Here is a 22,497-nt window from a genome sequence, read left to right on the forward strand (position 1 = left end):
TCCCAGGGAAGATGAGATGGGGGCACACGCAGGAGAACACTGGAGCTCACGAGTGAGCTAGCCTGCCCTTTGTGGAGAGGTTCCAGGCCAGTGAGAGACCCTGTGTCAAACCAAATGTCAGAAGACACCTGAGCCCTCCACACCAATGTACGTGCATTCACCGGACACATGTACAGACACGCACACACAACACACACACGCACACAACTTAGAGAGAAATCAGGCTGCAGAGACAGCAAACCTGAAAGTCAGTCTCATGCCGTGGCCATGTGATGCCAAATGATGTTGAGTCTCCAGCAGAAAAACCATATTTCAAGTGGGGTGGGAGTGCTGACTGCTGAGAGAAAGAAAGGCAAAATCACCCCTCCCCCGCTTGACATACAAAATGTTACACAACCATAGCAGGTAGCACAGTCTCAACCACAGCGAGGCACACACTGCCTAACGCCACGGGCAGCAGATGAACCCTGCTTTTCTTGCTGGGTTGTCCAGAGGAAATGCCTACAGCTGAGAAACTGGAAACTCGCAGCCTCAGCACGTTATCTAATCAGTTAAGAGCTCAGTCTACCCAGAGCAGAATCCAAGGGATGAAGGGAGAGTGGAGTCCCCACTCAGAGGCTAAGACCTGCCCACTGGGAGGGCTCTGCTGGAGTCTGCTAAATCAGTTAAGAGAGGTCAGGCTGGACTCTGCTTACACCTAAGGAGCAGGAAACGGGAGTGGGTGGCAAGAAGATCCTGGATTGTGTGTGTGTATGCATGCAAATAAGTGTGCCAGGGGAACGGCATCGTTAGGAACAAGCCACCTTGTTTTTTTTTCTTCTTTTTTGTTTTTTACACAGGAATTCTCTGTAGCCTGAAACTTAACAAGTAGGCTACACAAATAGACCATGCTAGACCATGCTAGCTGGCCAGCCAGTCCCAGGGACATGCCAATCTCTGTCTCCCAGGGTGCTGCTACATCCTGAATCATTTAGATAGGTTCTGGGATGGAACTCAGGGCCTGGTGCTTGCGAAGCAAACACTTTACCTGCTGAACCATCTTCTTAGCCCCTGACTATTGGAGGTTTTAACAGAATCATTTGACGGGAGGTGCAGGGAGAGGTCACCTACCTCTAACTCATCAAAATGCTGTGAGGTTAGAGCAACAACAATGAGATGCGTAAGAAGGAACCTTAACTGGAGTCTCAAGCCTCGCGCTCTGACTTTATTTATTTGCTTGTAGCCATTTTCTTCCAAAAATAACATGCAGTCACTTTCAGAAACAACAGATGGAGAAAAAATTATGTAGATGACTTATCAGTGGGGAAAAAAAATTGGTGTAGTGGTGTATTCTGTAATCTAAGCGCTGGGGGCGGGGGAGGTGGGGGTCAAGGTCATCCTTCACTACATAGCAATGCTGAGGTCAGCCTGAGTTTGGAGCTTTCCAGAGGCCAAAGCAAGAACAGCTTGTTTCAAGACTCACAATATCTGTTAGAGGAGAGCCAATAGGTCTGGCATGCAGCTGACTGGTAGAACATTTGCCCTGCATGCTGGAGACCCTGGGTTCCAGCCCAGTATGACCCATGCATGCATGTGTTCCTACCCATACATAGACACAGACACAGACACACACACACCAGTGAAGCAAGCTCATGCTCAAAGAAGCGTTGTGATCGTGCTAGAGGCTTGAGGACTAAGACTCCAGCAGAGCCCTCCCAGTGGGGAGGTCTTAGCCTCGGAGTGGGGACTCCATTCTCCCTTCATCCCTTGGATTCTGCTCTGGGTAGACTGAGCTGGACTGCTGCCACTGCTCTGGGTCCCAGGCAAGATGCCTCAGTGGGGACACAGTGAGTCAGACCTCTCTCCTATTTGAAACCCAACCCCAGGCTGCGCCCTATACCCTCCTCCGAGACGCTTCCCCACCAGAGCCTCTGCCAGCACCTGGTCCTGTTGCATATGTAACAATGGGTTCACTATGGCCCGTCCAGTGACTGTGGAGTTTGAGATCCGGTCCAGATCGTCGGAAGGACTTGGCCTAACCACCAAAGTGGGTAGTGAGTGTTCAGAAAGCTTGGGGGTCCTAGAGCTGCCTCTCCATTGGATAGGGAGTTCCTGTCCCCAGACCTGGGAAGACAAAATTGAAGAAAGAAAACAAAACAAGAACACTTTCCTAATGTCCCATGGACTTGTGTATGAATGAAAAGATCATTAAAAACATGTAAATAGCTGGACTTGGTGGTCCGCAGGTGGACTCCTCAGCCCTTGGGCAGCAGAGTTGGGAAGATAGCTTCATGCTCTAGGCTAGTCTGGGCTACACTGCAAATTCCAAGCCAGCCACTGACCTTCGAGATGCTTAATGAGATCTTGTCCCCACAAAGTGTTCTAATGTACATAAATATATAAATAAAATATGTGTATGTGCCCATATACATGTATGTATATTCACACATAAACCTATCAAACCACATACCAAAGTGAGGAAAACAGCAGAATGAATCTGTATCTATCAACCATCCTAAACAATGTAGCAAGATCCTGTCTCAAAAAAAAAAAAAATGTGGAGAAATGGCCTAGTGGTTAAGAGTTCTTGCTGTTCTTACAAAGGACCTGAGTTTGCTTCAGAGACTTCTATCAGGTGACTCACGATTGCCTGCTACAGTTCCAGGAATGTTCTCTTCTGGCCTCCACAGGCACCTGAACACTTGTAGCATACACATTTACGCACACATATACATATGACCTCACATAAATCAATCTTTAAGAAAAAAACATAGGCACCTATAACAGCAACAACAACAAAGCCTCCCCAGCATTGTTCGTGTCTCAAGGGCAGAACACGTGCTTCGCATGTCTGAGGCCGTGGATTCCAGTCCTACCCCTTCTAAACAGCCTGAGGGCGCTGCTCGATGAGTAAATTGCTCACTGCACAAGTGTGAGGACCTGAGCCTGAATCCCTGGCAACCATTCAAACAGCTGGTGTGGCAAAGGCAGGTGGATCCCTGGAGTTCATTAGCCAGCCTATCTAGCCTGTTCAGAGAGCCCTAGGTTCAAGGAGAAATCCTGTCTCACAACTGAAAAACCCAAGTAAGGATAATGACTGGTGTGGACTTGTTGGCTCTAGGCCTCATCAAACAGCACATGCATTTATATACATGTAACATGGGTGCGCAAGCACACAGACACACAGCCAATATTCCTGAGCACTGGTACATATTAAGCTCACTACAGAAGGGCAGGTTCATTGTCCTTTGGGATCCTTCAATGCAGTAAGTAGCTAAAGGCAGAACCTGGTGGGACTAGGGAAGAGGAGCTGAGCCAGCCAAAGTTTTAAGCTGTAGATGAAAGCCCCTAGGAGAGGAAGATTATCAGGACGGAGGTCAGGCCTTCGGGGAAGGTGGGATGTGAGGTGGGCTCTAAGGGAGGAAGGGAGCAGGTGCTCCTGGGGTCAGTTGTTTTACTGTTACTTTGATAAAACACCCTGCCAAGAGCAATGTAAGGGAAGAAGGGGTTACCTCGCCTCAGAGTTCTAGGGTACAGTTCATGATGGTGGAGAAATCTTGGCAGCAGGACCAGAGGCAGCTGGTGGCATTAATCTGTACCTCTGTCAGTACGTAGAGAGAGATGAATGCTGCTTGTCAGTTCACATTGTCTACACTGGATGGAATACTGCTTCCCACGGTCTTCTCCCTTTGACTAACCTCATCTAGAAAATCCCTCACAGGTATGCTCAGAGATTTCCTCCTTGGTGATTCTGGCCTCTGACAAGTTAACAGTCCCAACCATCACACGTCATTCACAGCTCTGCAGCATTACAGACAGACAACCGCAGGCTGCCCAGCGACACTCTAGGGCCCTCACAATGCCATCCGGAAAACAGGAACTCTGAGGCAAGGTCCAGGGAGACTGGACCTCCAAGGCAGGAGGCAGGAGGCCTGGACCACAGAGCTGCGCCCGATGGCTAACAGGCCTGTGTGTGCACATGCTTTGCTCTTCCCACACATCTGTTCTTCAGTAGGAACTGGTCATCTTTCCTGTGAGCCCAGCATCTCCTACAGTGTGACTGTGTCCCTCACAGTCGGATGCAGGGGAGACATACTTTAGGCCCTCCTGTCTGTGCTATCCTAGATGACCCTCTTTACCATTCAGAGGATCTGACGACCCTGCAGTCAGGGTCCAGTGTTTCCTACGCCAGGCCTTGGGATTAATAGGTGAAAAGGATTTCTGGTTTGTGTTCAACAAGGTAGGTACATCAGGGTACTGTGAGCTCCAAAGTAGGGAATTCACCAGGCTGACATGCATGCACGTGTGCGTGTGCGTGTGCGTGTGCGTGTGTGTGTGTGTGTGTGATGAGCATACTCAGGCAGAGCAGGTGGGAGGGATGATCTGTGTTCAGTAACACAGCACAAGAACTAACACAGTTCCTTTGGCAGGGGCTGGTGGTAGCCATCCTTTACTGCTTCCTCAATGGTGAGGTGAGTGTCTTGGGGAACTGTGGGATTGCAGTGCTGAGCCCCCCTGTGGATGGAAGGGGGATGGGAAGGGTGCCTGGGCACCTTTGCTTGCTTGGCAGAGTGCCCTGGAGGGGTATGTTAAATCACATCCTAGGCAGTGTATCCATGATAGAGCCCTCCTGTGGGTCTGAGGTGGGGCCGATCAAGCGTTCCTTTGCAAGTTCAAAGGGGGCTTCTCATCCATGCGCAAGTTCAGCAAACCCAGCATCCAGTACCCTCCCACCCTCAGAACCAGGTGCCTGGCAGCTCTGCTGCTTGCTCTATGCCTGACCTGGGTCACTTCCCACCTGGAGCTCAGCTTCCCGTGGCCTCGCACAGAGACTTAGGTTTCAGGATATGAAGCTCCAGACGTTGGCTCTGGCGAAGTTGCTACACACAAGCCAAGTGTCTTTGTGGCTGCTGGCCAATCCTGTCTGGTACACACATTTGAATGGGAATGACCTCTGATGTTCCCCAAAAATCAAACATCAAACCTGAATTCCAAGGTTGGCTTGAGTGTCCCTACTGGGGACCATAAAGGAATGTCTGCAGAGAAAATCCTCTGATCTCCCAAGATCTTCTGAGCGAGGTGGGGGCTTATAGGAGAGTGAGCCTGCAGATCTGGATCTTGATTCTGCAGTTTGTGGAGCACATCTCACACCTTTTCGGGGGCGTTAAAAGTTGAGTTAAAAGATGGCAGGTACAGGTCAGGCAGGGTGACTCAGCAGGTGAACATGGGGACCCTGAGGTCTGACAAGTCTGTCCCCAATCCCTGGAGCTGATGTGGTGGAAGGAGAGCTTCCTCTGACTTTCACAAGAATGCCATGGCATGCGTGTATTGTCTCTTTCTCTCTTTCTCTCCTCTCTCTAATAACTTAAAAAAGAATTAAAGACGGCAGGTGCAAGTGCTCAGAGTAGAGGGGACCTTCAGTACCTTCTATACAGGAGGCAGGAAATGCTCACTCACAGGCTTTTAGGCAGGGGGACGCAGGAGGACAGTAGCAGCCAGCTGGACCCACAAGTGAGTCAGGTTACAGGCACAGGCCTGGCCTTCTCTCCCAAGCCATTGCTGCAGCTGATGGCCAGTCTTGGGCAGGTGCAGCTCGAAGTTCAGAAAAAATGGCGCCAGTGGCACCTCCAAGAGTTCCCGCTGCGCCCCGTGACCCTCAACAACTCCTTCAGCAATGCCACCAGTGGCCCCACCCACAGCACGAAGGCCAGCACCTCAGAGCCGAGCCGGAACACCGCCAGGGCCAGCATCATCTGAGGATGCAGCAAGACCTTCAGAGGACAAAGGGATGGACATTCGGTAGGATGGTCGCCTGCCCGGCAGCCATTTTGTGCTGAGTGGCTGAACAGGCTTGCCCTCCAGGTCTGCGCTTCCTCAGACCTAAGCAAGGGGACACCGGGTCATCATGGAGCAAGAAACAGGCGGGTCATCTGAGCTTTCTTGCTCTTCAGAGAAGAGCAATTCAGCAGCTACAGAAGGAGCAGGGGAATAAAATGACATCCAGAAAATCTTTGTCTGTCTGTCAATCCTTGCCACCTAGGGAGGAAGGTATGTTCCAAATCCCAGCTCTCTCTTATGGACAAGCTCAGACACTCAGAAAACATGAGGAACCAAGACCCTTGGCCTTGCCGATCTGGTCTGCCCCCCGTTTCAGCTCAGCTGTCCTAAAGCTGTCACCAAGCCTTCAGGACAACAGCTAATTGCGCTGATGAAGTCACAGGGCATCTGACCCCCTTTCGTTATCCCTAATGTGGTAAGAGGGCTCCGTGGAGAGTAAGTAAGCTGTACTCTGTATGGGTAGGAGACAGTTCCTCAAAGGCCCAAGGATTGGCCAAGCTACGACAGTGTCTCCTGTAGTCTGCAATCTTCTAGGCAGCTGAAGATGGCCTCGAACTTACATGATCTTCTTGCCTTCGCTTTCCTAGTGCTAGAAGTACAGGTGTGCACCGCCACACCTGGGAATCAGACTCATGGCTTCATGCACAAAGGGAAAGATGCTACCAGAGTGGCATCTCCGTGGAACCCTAGCCTATGGTCTTTAAACATCCGGGCTTCAAGGCAAGGGGTGACTTCCCCGCCCTCAAACAGGAAAGGACAAGGGCCTGTCTCCCGGCACTTTTAGCCTCCATAACTCCGGCTTTGTATTTGCACTCCTTGACTCCATAAGGGAATAAAGGAGGTTGAAATGGTTGAATCTTCTTCCAAAACAAAACCTAACGGAAAACCAAACAGAAATGGCGCCATGGCCACCCATTTGCATCTTGCAGGCCGCTGCAGGACCCCTTTCCAGGCTAAGAGCCAGACTGAATGGTTGAGGAACTCTGATTTTGGTAACAGCCCAGCCAAACTCCTCAGGTGGAGGCGGCCATATGGCTCAGTCGCTGAGCACCTGCCCAGGTTCACCAGGCCTTCACCAGGATGTGAGTGATCCTCAGCGCTGCACAAAACAAAATAAAACGAGGTTCTGAGGACCTCCAGGGTCTGTGTGGGGTGGTGGTCCGGCTTCAGCATGGTCTCATGACTCCCACCTGGAATAACGGTACCTCGAAAGTGGGGCTAGCGAGGTGGCTCAGCCAGGACAGACGCTCTCTGAGCAAGCAGGATGCTCCTTTGAAGCTGTGTAAAGGTGGAAAGAATGAGCCATCTCCACAGAGTTGTTCTCCAACCCCCGCATGTGCACATGACACGTGCACACACACACGTACACACACACAATAAGTAAAATAAGAATATTTAAAATCACTGTGGAAGAGGCTAGAGGGATGGCTCAGCGGGTAAAGTGGATGAGGACCTGGGTTCAGTCTCTGGAAGCCGTGTAAAAGCCTGGCACTACTGTGCAGGCCTACAGTCCCAGCGCTGGGGAGACAGAGGCGGGGGATCCTTGGGGCTCGCTTGTTATCCAGGAGAGCATACTTGGTGAGTTCTAGGCCAATGAGGGTCACTAGCTCAAAAACAAGGTACAAGAATGACACCTAAGGTTGAGCTCTGAGCTCCAGTGCACGCGTACTCTCACACACATATGTGCATACATGAATATGTGTGTGTACAGAATCACAATAGAAGCTACGTGGGGAGGCTGAGCCTGCAAATTAGACACCAGCCTGGAGTCTAATTTTCTCTCAAAATAAAATGGGGCCTCAGCGGTCAAGTGTGTGATTAGCATGTATAAACCCTGGGGTGCTCTCCAGCACCAGAAAAAAAAATTACCACAGGTAAATACACCTAGCCCAGGAAGAGACCCTTAGGACAAGGTCAGGACAAAGCCTAAAAACCCATTCGGTGGCTGGGGGAGAAAAAGATCTTCTAGAATATGAATATAACAGAAAACATTTCACCTGCCTTTGGGTAGTTAAAAAAAAAATGAAAATGAGGCAACAGAATGAGCAAAACTTCAGATCTGGGGCCTGGAATGAGCTCAGCTAGTTGATCAGTTGCTTGCAAGCACAGGACCTGAGTTTAACCTGAAGAACCAATGTTAAAAAAAAAAAAAAGCTGGACATGGTGGCATGTGCTTGTAATCCCAGCTCTGATAAAAATGGAGACCTGGAGGTCTCTGGAGCTCATGGACCAGCCAGCTCAGACTACTTGGCAAATTCTAGACCAGAGAGAGACCATCTCAAAAACCAAAATACAATTCAGTGGGCAAAAGTACTTGCTACACAAACCTGACCCTGAACTGGGATTCCCAGCACTACATAAAGCTGGATGCAGTAGTGATCACAGCCGCAATCCCAAGTGCTCAGAGGTGAAAACAAGGGACAGGAAATCCTTGGAAGCTCACAGGCTGGCAGGCCTGTGCAGCTGAGAACAACGAGGAAGACCCTGTCTTGAACAAGATGGAAGGGGAAGCCCATAGAGAATACTGACCTCTCAGCACCACCTGTGTGCTGTGCTGTGTGCACGCCCACATCTGCACAGAAAGATTAAAAAAGGCTGGTGGTGGTGGAAAGTAGGGGAGGCCAAGGTTGTCCTTGGCCTCCATGCACTGGTGCACACACACACACATGCACCTGCACACACATGTGCCTGCATACACATGCACACGTGTGCACACAAACACACACTTCTACCACCTACGTACACAGAGAGAGAGAGACAGGCAGAGAGAGAACGGTTCCTCCGCTGAGCATGGAAATCTCCACTGGTTCCTGACCCCTTTCACTGCCACCTATCCCCTGCAAGCTGTTAATTATTACTCAGCATCCGTTTGTCCCCTCACCCACCATGGAGTTCAGCAGTGCAAGCATGTGCTCTTTGAAATGTGTTCCAGGGTCAGAAGTGGACCCTGAGGCCACATGACCCTTACAACTGACAGTCTCACAAACAGCCCTGAGTCCAAACTGGCCTTGGGGAAGACTATGGTAGAGATCACCTAAGCGTCCCAGTGGGCCAGTTGCTCAAGGAAGGCTTCAGTTAGCCTCTAGAAACGGGTGTTCCAGAGCTTGTGGGCCCACACAAGGGATTTTAAGGCAATAGACTGAAAAGCTACTATTCACAAGGCTTTCTCGAAGAATTCTGCTAAAGTCAGGGAAATGTGTACAAAAATCCCCGTGAGCTGATGCGAGAAGGTCCTATGCGGTGATGGGCCCCCAGGTGGACGACTGAACTGTTGGCAGAAACCTCAAGAGGCCCAGGGGCTGGGCTGGGAGATGGCTCAGCGGTTAAAGCACTTGCCATGCAAACAGAAAGACCAGGGTTTGGAGCCCTAGAACCCACATGAATGTTGGCGAGGTGTGGTGACTCACCTGTAATCCCAGCCCTGAGAGGCAGAGACAGAGTAGCTCCAGAGCAAGGGAATTCATGAGACTAGCCTTACAGGTGAGCTCTGGGTTTGATTGAGAGACCCTGCCTCAGTGAATGAGGTAGAAAAGCAATTGAGGATGAGTCCAGACACCAACCTCAGGCCTCCATATGTACACACTTGCACGTACGTCCATGCATACATGAACCCATACACATTGAAGACATGCACGCACACACACACACACACACACACAAATAATTTAAGGAAATCTCCCTGGACCCCTGCAGCCCGCACTCCAGTGCAATCAATGAAATGGGTGCGAACCCTAGAGCTGGGCAGCCAGCCTGGAACTGCTTGATGGTCTCTTTCAAACTTTACTCCAGTCCAGGGGAGAAAACACCCAAGAAAGGCATTTTAGGATATTCTTATTTTAGAATTGACATCATAATAGCTTGGCTAACCTATCCAACTTGCTGTGCTGTGGTGCTGTGCCACTCCTCCTGGAGGCCAGCTGAAGAGATTCCCCAGGGCCATGTCTAGAGCTAAGTGCAGAAGTGGCAGCTTCAAGGTCGTCGGTTGTCTCACGCAATCCCAGCCAGAGGTCATATGTTAGAGAGTCCCGTCATGATCGTGCATTCTTAAAGAAGCCAGGGTCTCCCCTGAAGGGTCCCAGGGCTGAGTGAGGCTGTTAACGTGAAGGCCGCTGGTGGCGTTGAGGAAGAAGAGGAAGGAGGCCGTGAACTCACACCAGAACATTAAAGTGAAGCCCAGGAGGGTGAGCTGGCTCTTGAGGAGGATCATAAAGGTGAGGAGACCCCCAGAGGAGAGGATGAAGGCGACCAGGAGGAGGTAGGAGCCGATGGCCCACTTGCGCCGTGAGTGGACATCCTCACACACCTGGGACACTATGAGCAGCTCCAAGCCAAAGATGGCAGCCACCACGGCCATGGCAGCCACGCTGCGTGCCAGGCCCATGCCCACAGCCAGCCCGGGCACGTGGGTCTGGCTCAAGTCTCTCATACACTGTGGTCCGCTGTGGTTGCCGGTGGTACAGAAGGACCACAGCCCAAAGAGACGATCCTCCGATAGGAGCCAGTGGCCATCGCAGATGGAGACTGAAGAGAGGACCACAGCCAAGGCAGTGCACACGATGATGAGGGTCCGGATGAAGGACTCAAAGAAAGACCAATGGGGCCTCTTAGGGCCCAACAGCTTCTGGGCCTGGAAGATACCACAGGAAGCAGTGAATTGGCAAGGGCCTCTGACACCAGGGTAAACTCCCAGCATGCATTCCTACTTCCTCCAGTCCTGTTTTTTGCTCTGGTATCAAGGAAAACATTGACCCTCCCCAGTTTCCCACTAGACCCGCCCTTACTAGGGGTCCTTCCTTTTTCTACCTGTCCTCCCTCCTCTACTGGAGCCTGGCCTTGTGTCTGCCAATTGCTAAGTAATCTTTTACTGTTCCTCTCGGGATCTTTACCCAGAGTGAAAGGCCCAAGGTGGAGCTGGGAGACGGCCTTGTTGGGGAAGTGCTTGCTTTACAAGTGTGAGGGCCACAGCTTGACCCCAAGAACCCACGTTTTAAAAAGACAGGCATGATGGGGAGTGCATGCAATCTCAGTGCTGGGGGGAGAGAGAGAGAGAGAGAGAGAGAGAGAGAGCGCCTAAATAACAAGTTAAAGTTAGCCTCTGGTTTCCATATGCATGTGTGTGCACATGCACAGACACACACGCATATGCACAAGCACACACACACCATGGCAGCCTTCTCTGTTCTTATTCTCCTCAGAGAGGCCTTCCCCACCCAGCTGGCCTAGTGGGGCCTCTACTGTTCTTCTCCACCGGGCGCCCTGTTTTCCTCTCTGCTCCATTCTGATGGTTTGGAATAAAGTGCCTTTGACTGTCCTGTGTGGACACTGTGTCCCCAAGGAGGGCAAGGCCACATGCCACTGCTATCTTCCCAGTGCCAGGCACGGTGTTAGGCCTGTGCACCTGGTAGGTACTTGAGGAAGAACGAGGGTGGGGTGGGGGTGGGGAGTCAAGTTTGCAGCTTGTGTTTTCAACTTGAAACTCCTTATAGACTGAGCCTCCTGTCCCGTAAGTTAAGTGACTCACTTTGCAGGGTGTACAGAAGCAGGTCACAGCATGGTTTGGGAGGCAAGAGAAACAGATAACTCACACAGAATGGTCAGCGCTGGGAAGTGAGAGAGGCAGAAGTGAGGCGAGCAGGGCTGCAAACATAAGCCAGCTGCAAACAAAGATTTCCAGAGGCAAGTGTGGGCCACACCCCTCTAAAAAAGACATGGTTCCTGGGAGGCTGTCGACCAGGGCTGGGGAGACAGATGAGTCAGTCCCCTGCCATGCAAGCACGGGGACCTGAGTTCAGATCTCCAGCACCCACATAAAAAGTCAGGTGTGGTACTGACGCATAACTGTGACTCCAGCACTAGGTGGGGTTAGGGAGCAGATGCTTGCTGGAGCTCACAGACCAGTCAGCTTAGATTAATTGGTGAGCTTCAGAGTCACAGAGGGACTGTCTCAAGCAATAAAGTGGGAGAAGAGAGCCTGGCACCAACCTTTGGCTTCCCTGTGCGCTCTCTCTCTCTCTCTGTGTGTGTGTGTGTGTGTGTGACACACACACACACACACACACACACACACACACACACAGACACAGACACACACACTTCTCCCTTTATTTTGAGCTGGAGTTTTACACGTCCGAGCTTGAATCACTGTATCGCCTAGGATGACGTTGAACTTGTAACCCTCCTCCGTCCTGGGATGACAGGGGAGTACCACCACGCTTGTTTATTTGGTGCTAGAGCTTAAAACCATGCATGCTAAGCAAGCATTTTCTCGAGTGAGCCACATCCCCGTCTGGGCACTTGCTTTCTCATTTGCCCAGGGAAGCTGGAGATCCCTGCAGAAAAGCACCTGGCAAGGTCACAGAATCCCTAGAGACTAATATGGTCACAGGATGGGACGGCCGTGGGGGCAGAGAACAAGTCACAAGACACACGCCAGCTCAGACACCTTTTGACCCCAGGCCTCATGCTGTCTGGAAAACAGGCACATCCAGTCCCTTCCTCAGCCCCGCCTGTCCCAGGCCCAGACTGGACTTTAATCTCCAGGCCGTAAGAGAGCACACTGGGATCAGACAGAGGTGACAGAGAGATCTGGTGTCACCTTTCCCTCCCTTGACTTGAAGCAGGCTTTGGTTAAACTCACTGGTCACCCTTAAAACTGCAAGGATTAAAGGCTACTGTCACTAGAGATGTGTCGTACCAGAAGGTGGCTCAGTCTGGAAAATGCTTGCAAGCAGGAGGACCTGAATTCAATCCCCAGAACCCATGAAAAAAAAGCTGGGTATGTTGGTGCACACACTTCTAATCCCAGCACGGGGAAGGGGGAGGTATGTGTGTGGAGTTTATTGGGGTTTACTGGCCAGTCAGTCTTACCTACATGGTGAGTTCTAGGCCAGGGAGAGATCCTGACATCAAAAGGGTGGTGAGTACAAGCAAGCACAGAGACCTGAATTCCATTCCTAGAACCCATGTTAAGAATAAATAAGTCTGCCTGTAGCAGGTGCAAGTAATCTCATCGTTAGGTAGATGGCCAGGTCACTAGAAAGTGCTGGTCTGTCAGCCTAGCTGAGTTCTAGGTCAATGAGAGCCCCTGTCTCAAAAACCCTCGAAGACAGAGCCTGAGGAGAAAGGGCACTTCAGGATGTCCCATCCCTCTAGCCCCCACATATAAAGTGTGTGGCCCACAGGTGGCTCTCAGTTCTTTAGAGTGGTCAGTGTCACCAGCATCGATCATGAATAAGGCAGTCTTGAACCACTGTGCACCTCACTCAAAACTGCTGGCACCACCACCAACTTCCAGTGACTCAGGGCCTGGAATCCTCTCCTGGGGTGGGGGGTGGGGTACATCTGAGTGGCAGCAGCTCAGTGGAAGGGCTGGGAAAGGGGAAGTGGGCAGCCAGTCCTGCCCCTACCCGTCAGCCTCATCTCTGTGCCTTAGGGCAGTCCCTTCAGTCAGCTCCTCTAACACTGCTCCTTGTCTCTGAACCTGTGACCCTGAACGGTTCCCACTGGCCTGCTGCCTCAACTCCACTGGGCTATTGAGGCCAACCCAACACCATGTTGTATCATCCTCTAGTCCCCAAGAAGGACAACATCCCACGTATGCATACTGGAGTCACACTCATTCCTCACATTCCTGTAGCACTCTTCTGAGTCCTCTGCCGGGGCCTGGTCACTGTCCCAGCACTGACTGAGGTCTCCTCGCCCCAGCTTCTCAAGTGGCTGGAATAAAGATCTACACTAACAGGTCTTGCTTTTTAGCTATCATTTATCACCAGTCTCCTCCTCTCCACTAAAGGGTGATAATGGTACCTAATTCTTAAGGTTGCTATGGTGATGAAGTCACTGGCCAAGTTCTCCTCAGGGTAGGGACAAGTGTGCTCTGCACATCCACACATAGCCCAGCCTGAGCAAATATGCCACCGCTCTCCTCCCTTTCTCTTCACTCATCCTCTTCTCCCTTCTTCCCTCCTTTTGCCTCCCTTTCCTCTCTTTTTCTTCCTCTTCCCCCGTCCTCCCTTTCTCTCCTTCTACCCTTCTTTCTCTTGCTGCCTCTCCTCTTTCTTCCCACCCTCTTCTCCCTTCCATCATTTCTTTTCCTTGTCTCCTCTTCCTCATATTCTCCAATTCTTCTCCTTGATTTCCTCCACCCCACCCCACCCCCGCCTTCCTCTCCCGTCGGCCTCCCTCTCCCCTCTAAAGGGGCTCCTACCAATGGCTTTTGCACTGTTTAGCCTAGTTTTCCCCGCAGCCACACTGGTTTCTGAGTATCTCCTTTTGGGTGCCCCACACCTGGCCTCATCCTCTTTTCTTCTTGCGCCTTTCTCCCAAGGCACCTCCCTGGAGATGGTCTGGAATATGATCAGGAACAAGGATAAAGAAGTCACTGAAGGAGAGACCCTGACACTCCCTAGCAACTTGAGTTCTGGTAAAAAGAGTTTGGGGATGACCTGAGCACAGCTGGTTTTTGTTTGTTTGTTCTTTGTTTTGTTTTTCTTTTTTCACTAAAGGGGTGAATGAGGTGCAAAGGCAGGAAGACCTGAATTTGTCTACATCCTGTCACTTAGCTACCCACTGTGGGCTGTGTTCTTTTAAGCCTCAGTTATCTCTCTGTAAAATGGGTAGGGGTGGCCTATTCCGATAATGCCAGCTACTCAGGAGGCTGAGGAAGGAGGGTGGATGGAGCCCGGCAATCTGAGAGTATCCTAGGCAACTAGACCCTGCCTGTCTCAAGCAGTTGATAATGATAAAAAATAATGACGATTGATGGGTGGAACACTACCTAACGTTATCAGTGTCATCAGGCCTGAGCACCTGAAGGCAGAGTCAACTGACCTCTGTACTTCTCAGGACCAGACTGGACAGTGTACGCCTGGAGGACAGCCAGGCACCAGCATGCCTGGGTGAGCAGGAAGCTGGCCCGCGGGTAGCGGGTAGCGGACACTTCCCGACCGCCCTTTGAAGGGGGCAGGAATGCGGAGATTCCCAGCCAACATAAACACTCCGTGTTGCTCCAAAAGAAGCCAGATCTTAGGGAAGCTGCCGCTTCTGTCCCGGGAGCCTTTTTCCTGGGGTCCCCAGTGAGTATACTCCCACCTCAGTTCCATCTAGCTCTACAAACACGTTTTGGAGGAAGATGATCTTTGCAGTCCCGGCTCCCAGAAAGTCCTGGCTCCGTGGGCAGCGTCCTCCCTTACATAAAGCAAGCCTGGTATTTTGCAAGTCCATTCTGTCACTCTGCCACGGGAGAGAACTGGGAACTCTAGACGCCCAGTTTTTAAAAATTCCCAACGACTCCCCGAGAAAAGTCTAACCAACAGGTCACTCATTGGTGACCCTGCAGAAAAGTTTGGTGACCTCTGATTGCGCTCCTGGTGCTCTCAGGGGCGCAATCAGAGGCCTAGAAGATCGCGCAGAGCGAGCTGCATTGAGGGAGCAGGTACCCTGGGATCTCTCTCAGAGGAACCTTCCAGGGAGATTCCCAGCAAGACCTAGGCACCTTGGGGAGTTTTCACCCTGACCCAAGGCTTCAGTTACCGAGGGTTCCCAGTCCTCCCCCCAGGTAAGCTGTGCCCTGGCTCTGCGCCCCGCGGGTCCCTCGGACTACCTGCGTGCCGATGGCCGTCATGCTGCGCCCTGGGCGGCCGCGCTGTCGCTTGGCCTAGCTGTCGCGCACTCCGGCTGAGCTTGGCCGCGGGGGCTGGCTCTCTCTCTCGGGGCGGGGCACAAGCCGGGGGCGGGGGCTTCTCGGTCACTAGGCTGCTCGGGTTACGCTGACTCAGCGCCTTGGGTTCCAGAGACGCGGTACCCGGGTGATCCAGCTTGCGATCCTCCCCTGGATGCAGATTCCTCGAGGGCTGGGAGATTTGGTTCCGATCCAAGCTTGAAGGGCCAAGTGTCCGGAAGGTGCACCTGGGTGCAAAAGGTGGAGGATCCCGCCAGGGTTCTGGCTTCCACACCGGTTGTGTGACTTTGGACTGTTAGTTTAACGGCGCTGAGCTTTGGTTAATAAGTGAGATAATGTGTGATTGGCTAGGCTCTTGCAAGGCTTTTGTGACGTGTGAGTGGACCAGAACCTTCTGGGGCTGTCACTTGCCTTAGTTTACCCTCCACCGAGGATGCGACAGGTCCTTGTCTCCGGATCCCCTCAGGGACTATCCGCAAGTATTAGGCCAGATGTGGTGGCAGATTCCTGTAATTCTAGCATTTGAAGAGCTGATGCAGAAGGATTGCTTTGAGTTAGAGGCTAGTCTAGGTTGTTACATGGTGCGTGCCAGGGCAGCCTGGGATACAAAGAGACCTTGTAATTGGAAAGAGAAGGGAGGAGAGGGGTGGGAGGGAGGAGGGAAAGGGGGAGGGGAGGAACAGGAGGAAGGAGAGGAGGGGTCCTGACAAAGATCTTGGTCTAGCATGCACAAGGCCCTGGGTTTCTTTCTCAGCAGCATAAGTAAAATGGGGGGTGGGGTAGTTGGGGTGGTGGTGGTGATGATGGGTATACAAAGGGATGGGGGGTCCAGTATGAAGGCAAGGGTTTCAGTGAGGGGAAGGGGGTGGGTGAGGTCCTGCTTACGGTAAAACAAGGTGCTGACTAAGGGATAGATTAGATGGACTTGAAAATCACATAGAGTGCTCTGGCCAGCAGGCAGCTCTCGCTGGTTTACCTATGAACATTGAAAAAACTACCATGTCTCCCCGGAAGGAACCCTGGGAAACCAGGAAGACAGAGCCTCGCTTGCACCTTGCTTCCACATTCATCTGCTTCCGTCTGTCAGAGAACCCCTTGGCCAGTCCCGGAGCCAGTCCTGGGGCAGGCAGGTGGGGTGTGGAGGCCCTTCCTCACCTCCTCTTGCCTTCCCGTTCTCAGGGCCACCTGAGATGCTGGCTGGCGCACACACACACACACACACACACACACACACACTCGTTGCTGGGTCTTTCCCTGAGTCTTGTGACCAGTGAGATGGGTGAGACCTACAGTGGGTGACATTGGGGCTGCTAGCTCTGGGCTAGAGGCCTGAGCCAAGGGCAGTTGGCCAAGTCCAGCCACTGGCCTTTCCTCCGCCCGCCAGCCTCCTCTCCAGCACCACCTGTTTTCTCCCCAGTCCAGGACTCTAGAAGCCAGGCATTCATTTCTCTGACTCTCTGGACTCCATGGAAAGAGCTCACAGGGAAGGAGGAGCTAGCTCTCCCCTAACCTGGGGGAGGGGAATGGCTGTCCCTTCAAGCAGCTCTAGAATATTCTGCCAGAGTCTAGAGTAGTTTTCACCCATCCTGAAGGAGCACTAGAAGGAGCCGTTGCTGAAGCTGTCACTCAGGGGTAGGGCAGGGTTTGCCTAGCATGCAAGCAGCTCTGGGTTCCATCCCCAGCACCACATAGATGAGGTGTGCTACTAGAGACACCTGTAATCACAGCCCTTGAGAGGTGGAGGCAGGAGGATCAGAAGTTCAGTCATTCTCCACTACATGGTAAGTTTAAGGCTAGCCTGAGCCACGTGAGACCTTGTTTCATAAAGAAAAAAAAAGTTTCATACCGGTCTTGTGCCTTCTGAGATTGCTAGCTGTCTGTGGGTAGGGCGCCTTTTAGCTGTTGTTTATAAGAACAGAAAAGTCTTGAATCAGTTGAATTTAGAGTAGCATGCCTTGTCAGCAAGAAGGTCCAAGAAGCAGAAATGAGGAAGTGCCTGTCTAGTTCCCAAAAGGAGCACAAACAAAGGCTTGGAGTCTGGGTGGGGCTTGTGCCAAGACCTGGCTCCCTTGGCTTGAGGCACCCACAGCACTTCCTCAGCACACACTCTTCCCAATGGCCCAACAGAGGCAGTGTCCCAGCAGAAGCAAAAATATTCTAAAGAGCCCCCTGTGCCTTGAAATGGTAGACACCTTTAAGTGGTGAGAGCTGGGGCAGGCTGACTGCTGTGAGATCTACACAGTGAGTTCCTGTCTCAAAATACTGGGAATGGGGAAAAAGCACTGTGTGTTTCTCCCTTTGGTATCAGACGTGGACCCTAAAGAATTGGAATTTCCCCAGGAAATCCATGCTAGGAAAGGAAAAACTGATGCCCCAGCGAGAGCAGAGATTTGTCTTTGGGGAAGAGATTTTGGACAACCCTGGCAACTTGTTAGATCACCTGCGGGAGAGACAGAAGCTTACAGTGGCGGGCAGAGCCACCTCGGCCAGGACAGCTTAGCTCTGCATGGCTCTTGCCCTGTTGAAACCGGAACTTCACGTCAGGACCTTGAAGCTGGCCTGGGCAGGGGGACGCTGCACCTTTTTTTTTTTTTTGCTCTTGTTTCAGGTATGGCCAGTGAATAACTGTTTCTCTGCTTTTCCACTCCTACTTGAGGACCAGTCACAGAGCCTCACGGTTGCCAGGGTCCAGGCTGTGACCCTCATAACTCCAGGAAGGGCAGGAATGTCCCTGTGATGGAGTCCATGGTAGAATGGGATGGCAGGGTGGGGCCTCAGGTGTTAGAGCTGGAGAACATGGACACGCATGGTGGGCTTTGAGGGAGCACAGCACTTCATTCCTTGACATTCTCTGCCTTTTCTCCAGATGGTCTAACCAGTTGAGCCTCCGGACCCCTCCTCCTAGTCATAAACATGGTCAGGCTTAGAAAACAGCATAAAGAGAGGAAACCCTGTGGCTCCTGTTCCATCACTGTTATCTGATAAGACTCAGGCACAGCTCCTTAAACTTCCGGGTATGCTGATGCTGGTTAGTTAATCAGTGAGCATTAACTTTGTTAGTCGGTCATCAAGCACTATCCCATAGCTTAGTCTTACATGCATTATGTCTTCTGCCCAGAAAAATCTTCTTTAAGATATCATATCTGAGCAAGGAGTGCAGCTCACTGGGAGAGGGGGTGCCTGTCATGAACACGCATGTGCACAAGTCCCTGTGTTCAATTGCCAGCACCACAAATAAAAAGAATCAGAAGACTGGGGAAATGGTAACATGCTTGCTTCACAAGCACAAAGACACGGGTTCAACACCCAGAACCCACAGAAAGCAAGCTGGGCACTAGACTCATTTGGAATCTTAGTACTCGGGAGGCAGAGACAGGAATCAGCCTAGCCTACTTGGTGAGTTCCCGGATGGTAGAAGACCACCTCTCAAAGGACAAAGGGGATGCAGGATGGGATGATTGTTGTGCTTGCCCTCTCCACCCCCATGTTGGTGTGTGTGTGTGTCTCAGCCCTGCCTCTGAGACACACACACACACACACACACACACACACCCATATACCACACACACAAAGAAAGAGGAGAGAGGCGGCATGAAAGAAAGGGAGGGAGGGAGGAAGAAACCAGTGAGGTGGCTGATCAGGCTAAGACACTGGCTGCCAAGTCCCATAGCCCGATTTTGATCACCGAGCCCACACGGTAGAAGGAGAGAACTGGCCCCTGCAAGTTGTCCTATGTTCTGCCTAAGGCATGTATGTATACACTCAGGCATGTGTGCACACACACGCACAAGCACAATTCCTTAAGAGAGGAAGGAAGAAGGAAGGAAGGAAGAGAGGGAGGAAGGAAGGAAGAAAAAAGGAAATGAAAGCTATTGACATCTAAGACAGCACTCACCCTGTGGAGTTCTGGGCTCAGGTGACCCCTGGGAACGGACAAGGCCACCATCTCTACAACAGCTCCCTCCATTTTCCTTCCTCTCCCCTGCCAGCTCATGTTCCCTCTTCCTTCACTGTGTCAGCTCTGTCCAGGAACAAAAGTACACAAAGTAGGACACCCATCCCGAAAGGGAGGATGCAACCTCCAGTTACGCTGAGCAAAGGTGGTTGGTCTTGCAGGCTGAAAGGGGGCTTGAAGAAAACAGAAACTTGAAACAAAAAGGCAAATTGATAATTCCAAAGTTTCTTTTCCTGATAAGATGGGGACAGTAGAAAAACACTGGCATTAATTTGGCATCAGATTACTCCAGGCTACCTTTTATGTGAAAGGATTAACGCTGGGAGAAGCCTCATTAGGCCGACAGGAAGTTGGCGGGTTTGGGAGCTGGGTGGTGGTTTCTCTAATCATTATTTCTCAGAAGGCAGGTAACGGGTTCATTGCAGGTGGGTGACTTGCAGTAAATTAATGAAGGCTGGGAGACGACTCAGCCAGGAAGCTGTTTATCTTGCAAGCATGAGGACCTGAGTTTTGTAATCCCAAGGACTGAGAGGCAGAGGGATCCTGGGGCTTGTTGGCCAGTCAGCTGAGCCTACCCAGAGTTCCGCAAGCCAGTGAGAGACCCACAAAACAAACACAAGGCATGCACAAGTGCAGGGCAGGGCACGACTATCCAGATGGCTCAGTGGACAAAGCAAGACTGACTGCCTGAGTTCAGTTCCCAGAACTCCTGTGAAGGCTGAAGAAAAGAACAGACTCTGTGAAGTAGTCCTCTGACATCCACATGCACCCCTAACACACACACACACACACACACACACACACACACACACACGCACACACCCCATCACCACCACCAACGGCAATATTCTCTGCATTACACACACAGTCACATGAACTCACACCCACAAGATTAATTCCTTTTACTTTAGAGATTAGATGTCCCTGTGTTGCCTGGGGTGGTCTGGAACTGATGAGGTCCATCAGTTGATCATTCTACCTCAGCCTTCTGAGCGGCTGGGAACGACAGCTCTGTGTCACTCAGCCTGGAGCTGTGACTTAACAGCTCAGAGTGGCCAAGGACTCCCTGGGCTGTAGCAGGGCCAGACACGCACTAACTGAATAAATGGATTGGCCGCTCAGTTACGACAGATGCAGCCCTGCCGGCCAGGGAGCACACTTGTCTCTATGGGAAAAGTGTCTGGGTTAGGGGTTAAATCCTCCCAGGGCTGGGGAAAGGCTCAGGAGGTAGTGGTGCTGTGTGAGGTGGAGATCAGGGTCCAGATCCCCAGCAGCTACGTAAAACAAGCTAACCATGTAGCTGCATTCTAAATGTTCACCCTTCCACCCACAGAGGAGAGCAGCTCACCCCCATCACAGAGGTTCTCTTTACAGCAGACAGAGAGCAGAGTAGGAAACGAGGGATCTTGGGGTGCTCAGCCCCAATACAGCCATCTGCCACACAGGCCCTGCACCTAAGGGTCAGGCAGTGTCATGGCAAGGGGAGTAGAAAGGTCTTAAGAGCCAGTGAACCTGGTGTGAGATTCTGTCTCCTGGAAAGGACAGGGGAAGCTTCACTCATGAAACTTCAGCAACATGGCTGCCTAAATAAGGCCTGAAGAAATACATCAACAGTCATGCCAACGTGGATGAGGTCCCATCCACAGACACATACAGGCAACCGAGGAATGCTGGGGACAGGAGAAACAATCTTCCCCAGGGATGAGACCCCTGACCGGTTCTCCAATACCAAACTGGACAGTAAGCCCTGAGCTCATATACATACAAATAACACCAAACCTACACCGAGCAGGGAGTATTTATATACTGGGTTGTAAATATATAACAATATAAAGAAAAGAGGGCGTTACTTAGAGGTGCAGCAGGCTGGGAGGTAGCTGGTACAGGTTAGGCGTGACGAAAGGGGGGCATGACTCAATTATATTTTAATTGAATTTTTTTAAAAGTTGGGGTGGAGAGTGATATAGGAAGACAGCTGTGTCCTCCAGCTTCTTAGTTGCACATGGACACGCACACACTTAGATATACAGTCACACATACACATTTCTGTACTATAGAAACCATCCTTGAAAGTATTTTCATTTCTGTTCCTGCTCAAGCCCCTCCAATTGTGCTGGCTAGTTTTCTGTCCATTTGACACAGGCTTGAGTCTTCAGAGAAGAAAACGCCTCCACGAGATCCTGCTGTAGGCAAGCCTGCAGGACATTTTCTTAATTGGCGATTGGTGGGGGAGGGTTCAGCCCATCGTGGGTGGGGCCACCCTGGGTTGCTGGGCCTGGGAAGTAGAAGCAGGCTGAGCAAGCTAGCAGCATCTCTCCATGGCCGCTGTTGGCTGCTTCCAGGTCCCTGCCTTGCTTGTCTGCCCTCATAGATTCTGATAAGGAACTGTTAGACAGTACTGTGAGTGAAATAAACCATTTCCTTCTCAAGCTGCTTTTGGCCATGGTATTTATCATATAACAGTAACCCTAAGCGGGACACCAATCTTGCCCTGTATTTTCTATCTTTCTCTTACCTTCTCCTCCTGGCCTTCCAGCTGCCTGGCCTCTGCCACTGTAGGACTCTCCTCTCCAACATAGGGACCTGCCTAGCTCCTTCTAATCAATGCCCCTTGGGTATCTTCATTTCCCCTTTCCCAAGGCCCTTGAGTTTGGAGGGACTTTTCCCTGAGCCATCTGCCCCATCTGTGGCCCCAGTTCCTCATGTTTAAGACTCCAAGTATACCGCCTGATCAGACCCCAGACGGTGCTCTGCCTACTGTCAGAGGCTCGGAACTGATGGTGTGATTGGCCTTCCATGGACGTCTGTGGGGCCTCCTTGATTTCTCCCAAACTTGTTACTTTATTGCCTTTGTATATCAGTGTGTGTATGTGGTATGAGTGTGTGATGTTTGTTTGTGTGTGATGGGTGTGTGTGTGTTTGTATGTGGTATATGTATAATGTGTATGTGTGGTGTGTGTGCATGTGTTTGTGGTGTGTGTGGTATGCGTGTGCATGCATGTGTGAGCTCGTGTGGGTGTGTGTGTGTGTTCCTGTGGATCAAACC

General features: G+C 51.4%; 2 protein-coding genes across 5 annotated transcripts in view; one reads left to right on the forward strand and one right to left on the reverse strand.

The window, feature by feature from the left end:
* Positions 1 to 5,987, forward strand: part of Sctr (secretin receptor) — a 52,662-nt gene extending 46,675 nt beyond the window's left edge. For 3 of the 4 annotated variants that reach the window (XM_060371683.1, XM_021661727.2, XM_060371685.1), the window contains 2 exons: positions 4,410 to 4,451; positions 5,566 to 5,987. In XM_060371683.1, the coding sequence (XP_060227666.1) occupies positions 4,410 to 4,451; positions 5,566 to 5,736 (213 nt within the window). In that variant the 3' untranslated portion in view covers positions 5,737 to 5,987. The other variant, XM_060371684.1, reaches the window with a different exon arrangement.
* A 3,644-nt stretch (positions 5,988 to 9,631) lies between these two features.
* On the reverse strand, positions 9,632 to 15,787 carry Tmem37 (transmembrane protein 37). Its single transcript, XM_021661724.2, has 2 exons — positions 15,419 to 15,787; positions 9,632 to 10,444 (listed from the first exon to the last, which is right to left on the reverse strand). Exons 1-2 carry the CDS (start codon positions 15,437 to 15,439, stop codon positions 9,833 to 9,835), a joined length of 633 nt encoding a protein of 210 aa, XP_021517399.1. The 5' UTR covers positions 15,440 to 15,787; the 3' UTR covers positions 9,632 to 9,832.
* Positions 15,788 to 22,497: the final 6,710 nt, after the last annotated feature.

This window comes from Meriones unguiculatus, chromosome 18 (genome assembly GCF_030254825.1).
Source record: "Meriones unguiculatus strain TT.TT164.6M chromosome 18, Bangor_MerUng_6.1, whole genome shotgun sequence".
NCBI classification, from domain to species: domain Eukaryota; kingdom Metazoa; phylum Chordata; class Mammalia; order Rodentia; family Muridae; genus Meriones; species Meriones unguiculatus.

Excerpts from the sequence above, each read along its gene's own strand:
- Tmem37 (XM_021661724.2), bottom strand. The coding sequence starts at position 15,439 with ATGACGGCCATCGGCACGCAG. Across the intron at positions 10,445-15,418 it reads TGACGGCCATCGGCACGCAG|GCCCAGAAGCTGTTGGGCCC; the intron begins GTAGTCCGAGGG and ends GGTATCTTCCAG.